The 12,278-nt window shown below is 42.5% G+C and overlaps 1 protein-coding gene across 3 annotated transcripts; it reads right to left on the bottom strand.

Annotated features, from left to right (window-relative positions):
* Window positions 1–1,210: 1,210 nt before the first annotated feature.
* Window positions 1,211–11,799, bottom strand: LOC108891537 (NLR family CARD domain-containing protein 3). Of its 3 annotated transcripts, XM_018688703.2 has the most exons (14): window positions 11,686–11,799; window positions 10,855–11,023; window positions 10,274–10,463; window positions 10,068–10,178; window positions 8,172–8,241; window positions 7,313–7,541; window positions 5,267–7,115; window positions 4,956–5,129; window positions 4,031–4,204; window positions 3,656–3,829; window positions 2,817–2,990; window positions 2,625–2,671; window positions 1,924–2,461; window positions 1,211–1,812 (listed from the first exon to the last, which is right to left on the bottom strand). In XM_018688703.2, the coding sequence occupies exons 3-14, from the start codon at window positions 10,435–10,437 to the stop codon at window positions 1,788–1,790; spliced, it is 3,729 nt and encodes a 1,242-aa protein (XP_018544219.1). In that variant the 5' UTR covers window positions 10,438–10,463; window positions 10,855–11,023; window positions 11,686–11,799; the 3' UTR covers window positions 1,211–1,787. The 3 variants fall into 3 exon arrangements, with proteins under 3 accessions (XP_018544219.1, XP_050923722.1, XP_050923723.1); XM_051067765.1 differs by having other exon boundaries at window positions 1,211–2,461; XM_051067766.1 differs by lacking the exon at window positions 11,686–11,799 and adding an exon at window positions 11,534–11,673 and having other exon boundaries at window positions 1,211–2,461.
* Window positions 11,800–12,278: the final 479 nt, after the last annotated feature.

Below are 12,278 nucleotides of genomic sequence, written 5' to 3'. Positions count from 1 at the left end.
GGCGAGACGAGGCAGGCGCAGGGGCTGATGGGTATTTGATTTGTGACTTGTTTTTCCTGCGACTGTTTCTCATTAATATCGGAGAGAAAATTCATTTCCATCCAATCAGCTGCGTTTGTGTTGATTCAGTTTGGAAACTGAGTTTGTTCCTGTGAATCTACAGAGACTCAAAGTTTAGATCAGGCTGCTCAGAAAACTCAAGTTTCCTCAAGTTTCTCTCAGTCACATCTCAGTCGCTGAGATTCACTGAGATTCACTGTGTGCAGGTTCCCTCCTCAGGAGACAGAGTCAAGGTTCTCAGGGTTTTCTGTTCTCCGTTGTTCTCCGTTGTTCACCTCATTGTGACTCAGCCTCGTCTCTACACAGCAGGTAATTGACTCCACACCTATGCAGGTAAAAACCTGTACAACCTCAGTGTCTGCTCCACCTCGTCTCCCTCGTCCTTTTGATGTGATCTGATTGGATGGCTGGTCTCTCAGTCATCATCTAATATTAACTAGTTTATTAACTATTAATGAGGAGCTCAGCTTGTTAATTATTAATGAGGTGGTGAGTTCATGTTTTAACGGCATCGTCCTGTTGGAGAGAATCACATCACACACACACACTCACAGATTTATTAGAATAAATTATGAAACAATGATGCGTTCCTATTGGCCACAGATTCACTAATATACTAAATTATTCATGAGCAGGCGGAGCTAATGCATCATTTACACAGATTGATTTGTGTGATTATTGAGACTGAATGAGACATAATGACCTGGATGATGGACTTAAACACACCGTTTGGCTGCTTTCATAACAGAGCTCTATATTGACCTCTGGGGGCAGTAAACACATCGTCCACTCCCACAGAATCCAACAAACAACCAGTGAACTGAGGCCTGTACTACAAAGCGAGGTTACTGTCTTATCAGAGTAACTTCTGGAATAACTTGGTAACGTCAGGTGTAACTTCCCGGTTAACCTGTACTATGAAAGGTGGATAGGTTTTACCTGAGGTCTGTTGCCATGGTAATTTACGCTGCATCTCTAAACTCTTCCGAGCAGTTTATGTTCGTGGTTAACTCAGTGTTACCGGTGTTACTTCTACCTAAGCTACGCCCCACAGGTGGAACAACCAATCGATATTGGCACAACGACCGACAGAGGTTGTCTAAAGACCATCAATCCCCCACCCCACACCCCACCAAAAAAAAAAAAAAAAGTATGTAGTGGATGGTAGAGATATGTGGACCAATAAATTATGTTTTTAATGCTCCGCATTTTCCATTTTCAGTTTCAGTTATTTTAATTTGTCCTGAAAGACAATATAATGTGACAGGCTGTTGTAATTGTAGACTACAGACCAAAACATGCAGCATTAATGATGGAAATATGAATATGAACCACTTTATAGAATGTCTCTATTTGATCTAGTGGTGGGCGGATCAATCCAAATATCGATAGTATCGATACCAAGTTGGTATCGGTATCGGATCGATACTAGCCTGGTGAGATCGATTCTTTACTTTAAGTTCCGCTCTTGTTTGCAATGCTGCGGTTTCAGCAAAGAGGAAACAGCCAGGTCGCTGGACTTGCCGCTCCTGTGTCAGCGCAGAGCAGGCACACTTTACTCCCTTTCCCCCCTCTTGTTTTTTGATGTTGCACCGTCATGTGAGTCACGTGACGTGACGTAGACGCGCACATAGACTCCCCCCACAGCACTCCTGCTAGGATAAAGAGCTGGTCTACTGTCCCACGGCCAGGACAGAATCCACAATGCTCCTCCTGAATCTGCATGTTCAACAATCAGTCAGATCCTCTTTTCTGAAATGAAATTAAATCTTTTCATCAGTGTCTGAGAAAGTTCAAAGTTCAGTCAGCAGGGTTTCTGACCCTCCAACCTACAGATGATGCAGAGTCACTGAGGAATCATACCTGAACCGCAGCCCATACCTAGACCGAGGCATGACCCCAAACCCTGGGTAAAGAGGTTCAGTGAATGTGGTTTTGAAGGTGTGAAGGTGGATCAGTTTCTCAGAGACTCTGTAGAAGGACAGAGAGCCAGCAGGACAGTCCACATACACTGCTACTCTGTTAGAGACAGAGGAGGAGGAGGAGGGGGAGGAGGAGGTGATGGGTGTCTCTCTGTTATTGTGCCTGACAGAGTAACCATCATCAGAGCAGATCAGACTCCAGGACTGATCATTTCGTCCAAACTCACAGTCCACACCGGTTCCTTTCCTTCTGATTCCTCTGTAACTCACTGAAATCTCAACCTCTCCTCTCCACTCCACCTCCCAGTAACAGCGACCAGTCAGACCAGTTCTACACAGCAGCTGAGGACACCACAGAAATCTTTCTGGATGATCAGGATATGACTGACACGTCACTATGCATGTCACTGTCCTGTTGTTGTCAGACAGTTTGAGGAATCTGTTCACTGTGTTTGTGTCCAGTTCCAGTTCACAGGCGTCTGACGGAGAGAACAAGACACAACACAGCTGCAGTTTATCATTTGTTAGTAGCTTTACAGAAAAGCAACACAGGGTTAGTCCTCATGTCCATGTGTGCAAATGCATCATTACTTAAAGGGATTAAATTGATTATTAAATTATCTTTACTTAAAACACACTCACACTTCCTCAGACCAGGTCTCAGTGTCTGTGGTCCACAGTGGTCCACCCTGGAGGAAGAGACAAAGTCAGAATCAGCTTCATTCACCTTCACTCAGATCCACCATTAAACATGAAGCAGAGTTCATCAGTTAGTCAGAGAGAGAGAGAGAGAAACAGAGTGAGAGCTACTGTTGTCAGTGCATCTGTCTATACCTGAGAGTACCCAGTTTCCAATCCGGATCCTCCAGTCCAGCAGACAGCAGCTTCACCTCTGAGTCTCCTGGATGATTGTAGCTCAGGTCCAGCTCTCTCAGATGGGAGGGGTTGGAGCTCAGAGCTGAGACCAGAGGGGCACAGCCTTCCTTTGTGATCAGACAGCCTGACAGACTGAACACACAGACACACAGAGAGATTAAATATGCCAATATACATACATATCAGAGAGATGTTCACTTTCACTGGAGGATCCACCTCTAAAGATGGTTCTTGAATAACAACTTAAAATCTAGAACTGCACATTGTAGAGCTGAATCTTTGAACGTGCTATGTTACCTAACATTCCAGAACTGTGATGTAACATTCTACAGTTGTTACCTTACATTCTAGAACTGATACAGGTCACAGTTAGAGTTCTAGAATGTCACAGTCCAAACATTCTGGAACTGTAACTAAACTTATAGCTTATAACTTATAACTTATTCTAGAATTGTAACTTTGTAAGCCACGCTTCACTTAACTGCACCCTCATATTCTATTATTGTACCTTTTACATTCTAACTGTAACTATAAAGTTACATGTCACTTAATATTTCAGCATCCTTCAATTGTTAGCTTACATTCTCAAACTGTCATGAGTCACACTTACAGTTCTAGAATGTTATAGTACATTAACAATCTACAAGTACGACTCAACATTCTGGAATTACAACTTAGAAATCTAGAACTCTAACTTTGAAAATACCAAGCCATTTAATATTCACTTTTTAACTCTAACAGGTCACAGTTGTAGTTAAAGAATCTTACAGTTCTAACAACTTGACTTAAATCCTGACCTGAGAATCTCCAGTTCACAGTGTGGACTCTCCAGTCCAACAGAAAGAACCTTCACTCCTGAATCCTTCAGGTTGTTGTTACTCAGGTCCAGATCTCTCAGACTAGAGGACAGGGAGCTGAGAACTGAGGACAGAGCTTCACAGCTTCTCTCTGAGAGGTTACAGCCACCCAGTCTGAAGAGACACGAATGAACAGAGCGACTGTTTATACTACACATAGTATAAACAGACGGGCATGAAATCAAAGCATAAATTTGTTTCTCTAAATAAACTAGAGTTCATGGCAAAGTCAGACTCAGCTTCATACACCTTCAGTCAGATCCATTATTAAACATGAAGCAGAGTTCATCAGTTAGTCAGTCCATCTGTCCATACCTGAGGGAGTTCAGTTTCCAGTCTGGATCCTTCAGTCCAGCAGACAGCAGCTTCACTCCTGTATCTCCTGGATGATTGTAGCTCAGGTCCAGTTGTCTCAGATGGGAGGGGTTGGAGCTCAGAGCTGAGACTAAAGAGGCACAGCCTTCCTCTGTGATCAGACAACCTGACAGACTGAACACACAGATACACAGAGATGAAATATGCCAGTACACAAACCTTGTTATCACATATATACACATTTGCACATTAGATACTGTTAAATGCAGAAATGAAAGAATGAGATCAGATCCATGTTCACTTTCACTGTAGAGTCGACCTTTAAAGATGGTTCTCGAATTACAACTTAAAAATCCAGAACTTTAACAGCACTTAAACTTTAGTTGACATAAGCTGCTGTGATGCATAAAATTTGTAAATTTCCCCATTGTGGGACTATTAAAGGATTATCTTATCTTAAAATGTGGTCAGTTCTATTTACACTATAGAATACTGATCACCAGTATGATACCTTATATTGCTAAGTTTTTTAGGTAATCTATATTAAATTGTCAATGAAGCCAAATAACTCTGATTGTATCTATATCTAAGACACTGTTTTTAATTTAAATTGTTGTTAAATATGCCAGTATACCAACCCTGTTGACAAACATGCACATTAGAGGCTGTGAAATGCAGAAATGAAAGATACCAAGGAATAAGATCCTTCTATGTCATTTAACATTCTGGAACTGTAACAGGTCCAGGTACTCTAGCAATCTAAGAGTATGACTTAATATTCTGGAATTGCAACTTAGAAATTTAGAAATGTAACTGTACATTCTGGAACTGTAACTTAACATTTGTCTATTTTAATATTTTAGGACAATAACTGGTCATACTTGTAGAATGTAAGTTTTAACCCTATTATTTAGATGATCCTGACCTGAGAGCTTCCAGTGAACAGTGTGGACTCTTCAGTCCAACAGACAACATCTTCACTCCTGAATCCTGCAGGTTATTGTTCCTCAGGTCCAGGTCTCTCAGACTAGAGGACTGGGAGCTGAGAACTGAGGACAGAGCTTCACAGCTTCTCTCTGAGAGGTTACAGCCACTCAGTCTGAAGAGAAAAGAATGAACAAAGAGACTGATTTACATACAGTGTACACACACTGGCTTGAAATCAAAGCATGAATGTGTTTCTATAAACAAACTAGTGTTTAGGAGTTCAGAGTATGTAGTAATTCATTAACCTACAGAGCTTTGTTGGAGGCTTTGACCACTGGCAGCAGCCTCAGAAGAGCCTCCTCTGAAGCAGAGTATTTCTTCAGGTCAAACACGTTCAGATCTTTTTCTGATGACAGTAAGATGAAGACCAGAGCTAACCATTGAGCAGGAGACAGTTTATCTGTAGAGAGACGTCCTGAACTCAGGGACTGTTGGATCTCCTCCACTAGAGAACAATCATTCAGTTCATTCAGACAGTGGAACAGATTGATGCTTTTCTCTGGAGACAGATTCTTACTGATCTTCTTCTTGATGTACTGGACTGTTTCCTGGTTGATCTCTGAGCTACTTCCTGTCTGTGTCAGCAGACCTCGAAGGAGAGTCTGATTGGTCTGCAGTGAAAGACCCAGGAGGAAGCGGAGGAACAAGTCCAGGTGTCCATTTGGACTCTGTAAGGCCTTGTCCACAGCACTCTGGTAGAAACGTGTTGATTTGCCTCCCAACACTTTAGACAACCAGGATGATGATAGTTTTCTGATTGATTCATCTTTTCTTGTTTCAGACTTCTTGGATGTAGTTTGTTCTTCTGACAGCAGATTGACTCCAGAGTTGATGAAGGTCAGATGGACATGAAGAGCAGCCAGAAACTCTTGAACACTCAGATGGACGAAGCAGAACACCTTGTCCTGGTACAGTCCTCTCTCCTCTTTAAAGATCTGTGTGAACACTCCTGAGTACACTGAGGCTGCTCTGATATTGATGCCACACTCTGTCAGGTCTGATTCATAGAAGATCAGGTTTCCTTTCTGCAGCTGATCAAAAGCCAGTTTTCCCAGAGACTCAATCATCTTCCTGGTCTCTAGACTCCAGTGTGGATTTGTCCCAGCTCCTCCATCATACTTGACGCTCTTCAGTTTGGACTGAACCACCAGGAGGTGGATGTACATCTCAGTCAGGGTCTTGGGCAGCTCTCCTCCCTCTCTGGTTTTCAACACATCCTCCAGAACTGTAGCAGTGATCCAGCAGAAGACTGGGATGTGGCACATGATGTGGAGGCTTCGTGAGGTCTTGATGTGGGAGATGATCCTGCTGGCCTGATCCTCATCTCTGAACCTCTTCCTGAAGTACTCCTCCTTCTGTGGGTCAGTGAACCCTCTGACCTCTGTCACCATGTCAACACACTCAGGAGGGATCTGATTGGCTGCTGCAGGTCGTGTGGTTATCCAGAGGTGAGCAGAGGGAAGCAGTTTCCCCCTGATGAGGTTTGTCAGCAGCACGTCCACTGAGGTGGACTCTGTAACATCAGTCAGGATCTCAGTGTTGTGGAAGTCCAGAGGAAGTCGACACTCATCCAGACCGTCAAAGATGAACACAACCTGGAACTCTTCAAACCTGCAGATTCCTGCTTCTTTGGTTTCAGTAAAGAAGTGATGAACAAGTTCCACCAAGCTCAACTTTTTCTCTCTCAGCACATTCAGCTCTCTGAAAGTGAATGGAAATGTGAAGTGTATGTCCTGGTTGGCTTTGTCTTCAGCCCAGTCCAGAGTGAACTTCTGTGTTAAGACTGTTTTCCCAATGCCAGCCACTCCCTTTGTCATCACTGTTCTGATTGGTTCATCTCTTCCAGGTGAGGCTTTAAAGATGTCTTCTTGTCTGATGGTTGTTTCTGGTCTGGCTGGTTTCCTGGATGCTGTTTCAATCTGTCTGACCTCATGTTCATCATTGACCTCTCCAGTCCCTCCCTCTGTGATGTAGAGCTCTGTGTAGATCTGATTCAGAAGGGTTGGGTTTCCTGCTTTAGAGATCCCCTCAAACAAACACTGGAACTTCTTCCTCAGGTTAGACTTCAGTTTAAATTGACAAAGAGCAACAGGATGTCCTGAATGAACAAACAAGAAATGAAATCAGTGAGTGGATTCTTCAGAAAATCAGAGTTTTTCTTCCTCCATCAGTGGAGGACAAACAGCCTCTGATCTGATACAGATGTGTGCAGCATATTTTCAGCAGAGTATGGAAATGTAAACCTCTCCCATTTTCTCCCTGTATCATGTTAAATCTTTAGAGAAATCCTCTTACTGCTCTGCAGACAGTCAGCCAGCTCCTCCTGCTTCATTCTCCTCAGGAAGTTCACTGTGATCTTCAGAAACGCCTCTCTGCTGCTCCTCCTCTGATCTTCATCCTCACTGTCCAACACCTCCTCATCCTCCCTCTGACTCTCTAAGCATTCTGGGTAATCTGGACTCAGAACCTTCTGCATCTTCTTCAGCTCATTCTTCACAAAATTTACAATGTTCTCCTCCAGCAGCTGAACAGATTTAAACAGAGCAGCATTGGTCTGTACTTGGACCAATTCTATTTACACTGTATATGCTTCTTTAGGCAACATTATCAGGAATCAGTCCATAAACTTCCATTGTTATGCAGATGATACATAACTATACTTGTCAATGAAACCAATCAGTTAGCTAAGCTTTAGGTCTTTAAAGCCTTTAGATCATTAAAGATGACCATATTTCTCCAGTGTTCATCTTTCTACAATGGTTAAAATCCTCCTCCTCACCTACAAAGCCCTTAACAGTCAGGAACCATCCTGTCTTAAAGATCTCATAGCTCTCTATTATTCCACTAGAACCCTGTTCTCCCAGAATGCTGGTTTACTGGTGGTTCCCAGAGTTTCCAAGAGAAGAATGGGAGGCAGAGCCTTCAGTTATCAGGCTCCTCTACTGTGGAACCTTCTCCCAGTTTGGGTCCAGGAGGCAGAAACACCCTCTGTACCTTTAAGAGTCGGCTTAAAACTTTCCTTTTTGATAAAGCTTATAGTTAAAGTTAGATCAGACCTCAACCATTCTGCTCTACATAAAAAGTGCCTTGAGATAACTTCTGCTGTGATTCGGTGGAATACAGTATAAATAAAATAAACTTGACATGTACAGACCATGAATATGGAGTCCAGGTCTGGTTGTTGCTGCTGGAACTGACTGCTTTGAACTCTGTGCTGCAGAACTCTGTGGAGAAAATATTAACTTTAAGGACATTTAATCACTTCACTCAAGAGAAAGACTTAATTAACCTGTTTGTTATAAAGGTGTTATATATGGTACATCTTCCTAGAGGTGGTGCTGCAGGAGGTGGGGGTCTCCCAAACTCCCAGCCCTTCTCTTGTTTTCAACTCCCTAATCCTCTGTAATCTCATTGGATCTCATCTGCAAATGCAAGCCCTCCACATGCCAGCTTGATCCCCTCCCCACAACCTTGGACAAATCCTGCCTTTTCTCCCTTCTTCCCCTCATATCTACTATCATTCACTCTTCACGCACCACTGGAATTGTTCCTTCACTACTCAAAACTGCAGTTGTCACCCCAATACTCAAAAAATCTGGCTCAGATCCCAACAACTACAATAACCTTCGCCCCATTTCAAACTTACCATTCATCTCCAAAATTCTTGAAAAAATAGTCGCCTCCCAACTTCACCTGCATTTAACTCCAAATAGCCTCTATGAACCTTTCCAGTCCGGCTTCCGCTCTCAACATAGTACAGAAACCGCCCTCATTAAAATCACCAATGACCTCTTCATTGCAGCTGACACTGGTTTACTCTCCATCCTCATCCTCCTTGACCTGGGTGCCTTTGACACCATCTCACACCTCATCCTTCCCAGTAGACTCTCCTCCATTGGCATCACTCACACCCCCCTTAACTGGTTTTGCTCTTATCTGTCAGGCCGCACTCAGTTCATACAACTAAAATCCTTCAAATCTGACCTCTCCTCAGTCACTACAGGTGAGGAGGAGGTGAGAACGAGGTGAGAAGGAGCCCCAGGACAGAGATCCTTCTAGTTGGCACCAAATCCACTCTATCCAAAGTTGACAGCTTCTCCCTCACTATTGACAGCTCCCCAGTTTCCCCTTCCCCTCAAGTTAAGAGTCTGGGTGTCATCCTCGACAGCACACTATCATTCCAATCTCATATTAATAACATCACCTGGTCTGCATATTTCCATCTACGCAACATAAATCGACTCTGCCCCTCCTTCACCCCCTATGCTGCCTCCTTCCTTGTCCACATCACCTTGTCACCTTCTGCACTGATTACTGTAACTCTCTCCTCTTTGGCCTCCCTCACAAGTCCCTCCATAAGCTTCAACTGGTCCAGAACTCTACTGCTCGCATTATCACCACAACCCCTCACACCATCACATCACCCCCATCCTTCAGCAACTCCACTGGCTCCCAGTTAAACAGCGTATTGAATTCAAACTCCTCCTGCTTATTTTCAAAGCCATCCACAACCTTGACCCCTCATATTTGTCTGACCTCCTACACATCACCACCCTGTCCCGTTCCCTCAGATCTTCTGCCTCCATTCATCTCTGTGTACCCTCTGCTCGTCTCAGCACCAGCTTCCCAGCTCTGGAACTCTCTGCCTCCAGCCCTCCGAAACATTGACTCATTACCTGTTTTCAAATCCAGACTCAAAACCCATCTATTTAAGATAGCCTACTTACTTTAACCATCCTACTGCAACTTCACCGCCCTACATTTCTTTCATGTTGATTCTATCCATTGTTGTTTTATTGATTATTGTATACTGTACAGCTTAATTGATTATTGTATATTGTAGAGTTTTACTGACTTGTCTGTTGTACAGTTCTTTTGATTATTGTATATTGTACAGTGTCCTTGAGCGTTCAGAAAGGCGCTTATAAATAAAATGTATTATTATTATTATGTTTGGGTCATGACAGTATCAGTATTTCAGTGAACTGATGGTTCAACTGAAGAGCGACCAGCAGACTGTGGTTCTGATCACTAACATTCTGTTACTTACTCTGTTTTAGATGCAGGTCCTTTAAAAGCTACTGGTGGCTCCATGGACATGTCACTGTTCATAGACACACAGCTGGGTCCAGGTCTAGGTGAGTCTTGTCTCTGATACATTCTGATGAAATTATTCAAGTTGACTTATTCATCAAAATCCTTCCTGTTGAAATACTGAACATTTCAAAGCTTTATCAGTTCAAACTAACAACTTACACATCGTTAGGTGAAGATCTTTGTTTAAAATGAATATCCATATCCTTTGACCAGTCACTCTTTATGGACACACAGCTGGGTTCAGGTCCAGGTCCAGGTCCAGGTCCAAGTCCAGTTGTTTTAGAGGGTTGGGCTCCCTCCTCTCTGTCCTCACACTGATTCATATCAGAGCCTCCACCTGCTGAGAGAACTGCACTCACAACAACAACAACATGAAGCTGACTGGTGATGAAGGTATGAAAGGAAACATTTGTTCTTTCAGGCAGTTCTCCAGGTTTGATGCTGTGTTACTGAGTATGTACATGTGTTGCCTTACAGAGCTTGGAGTAAAGGCCTAACAACAATAATAATAATAATGATAATGACAATGTTTGATGTGAACACACTAGGATCAGTTTAAACATCAACAGGTAAAAGCTGCTGATGATTAATGTTCCCTGTTGTTCCCTACAGACATGACAGTGACTGAACTGAGAGACATGTTTAACACAAACACTCTGAACTAAACCATCACAAAACAAATATCTGACATACCACAGAGACAGAGGGGGGAGGGGTGGAGCAGGTGTTGTGTTTCTTACCTGTTTCCAGGTGAACAGAGGCTGAAACAAAGTCATGTCTTTGACTGTGATTCTGATCATTGATAATGATCTGAACTGGAACTGATCTGATTGATCTGATGATTAAATACAGATGTTATCAGCTGTCAGATTTATCTGTTGTTATGTTGTCCAGGTGTGTGACTGTGGACTGAGAGAACAGACAGAGGAACATTGATTAGCTGATTAATTAGTCAACAGACAGAATATTAAAGTATTCAGATAATCAAATAAATGTTTCTGTCTCCGATTTTTCTCTCACACTCACTGAGTCTGTTTCTGACTATTATTAGACAAACTGGTTCATCCAGTAACTGTAGAGACTGAACTAAACATAGAAACAAAGGTGACACAGGAAACAGATGGGAAATAAAACAACATGTACGGTAAGTGATTTCAAAATAAGATAAGACCTTGGTACTTGGCAGCTCACAGAGACCAGCAGCAATAAAAATATACATAAAATACAGGTAGGTATTTCACAGAAAGACAGTGCAGTGCAGCAGGTATTTGTACAAATTGTAATAATTGTATTCACTGTCCCAGTGAGACTTTACAGACTTTATCATCACGTCACTGAATCTGAACTGCTTTTTACAAACATCATGAATTTTCCTCTGAAACAAACTGAATTTATTAAAAAGTATTTTATGATTCTTACTCTGACTCCTTGTTGTTCCAGATTATTTATATTCCTGTAAAATCATCAGCTGCTGTTCCTCACATTAATAACATGTCAGAGTCAGAGTTCAGTCTCTGCTCCACTCAGAGAAATCTTCATTAAAACCATTAAAATCAGGTTCATGTACTCACAGAGGAGACGCGGGTGTTTTCTGCTGTAAACACACAAGTTCCCAACACTGAAGTGACTCAACAGGAAACAGGTGATCAGGTTTACCTGTCTGAGAACAGCCACAGTTTAACCTGTTCTCAGGTTCAAATGTTGTCAGACTGGTTTCCTGTTAGAGTCTCAGACATGAAGAGAAAAAAGAAAAATGAATGAGAAGAAAATGAACACTGAAGCTTTGTTCATAGGAAGGTTTTTAAACTGTAAACTGTAAACAGTTTCTGCAGACTGAACACAGTCTTTTAACATGTGACAGGTGTGTTTTTATCTAAAACAACAGTTACACTCCCTGCTCACTTTATTAGGTACACCTTATTAGTTCCAGGTTGGAACCTTTAACTCTTCATGTCATTGATTCAACAATGGAAACCTTCCTCAGAGAGTTTGGTTCATATTGAAGATGGTTCACCGTAGTCATAAAGGGATGGACATGGTCAGCATCAGTCCTCAGGTCGGCTGTGGACTTTAAATGAGGCTCAGTTGGTGCTGAGGAGCCCAAAGTGAGACGAGGAAATCTCCCAAAGTCTCTGAAATCACCTTTCCTCCTCAGTCTGATGCT

Source organism: Lates calcarifer, unplaced genomic scaffold (genome assembly GCF_001640805.2).
Source record: "Lates calcarifer isolate ASB-BC8 unplaced genomic scaffold, TLL_Latcal_v3 _unitig_1988_quiver_606, whole genome shotgun sequence".
Lineage (NCBI taxonomy): Eukaryota > Metazoa > Chordata > Actinopteri > Centropomidae > Lates > Lates calcarifer.
Note: the sequence above shows the minus strand (reverse complement) of the source record. Positions and strands in the feature narration are given on the sequence as shown.

Coding starts and splice junctions, on each gene's coding strand:
- LOC108891537 (XM_051067765.1), bottom strand. CDS start 10,437: ATGAATCAGTGTGAGGACAGAGAGGAGGGAGCCCAACCCTCTAAAACA. Junction 7,542..8,171: donor ACCTGGACTCCATATTCATG/GTCTGTACATGT, acceptor AAATCTGTTCAG/CTGCTGGAGGAGAACATTGT. Junction 2,462..2,624: donor GAGACCTGGTCTGAGGAAGT/GTGAGTGTGTTT, acceptor TCTCTCCGTCAG/ACGCCTGTGAACTGGAACTG.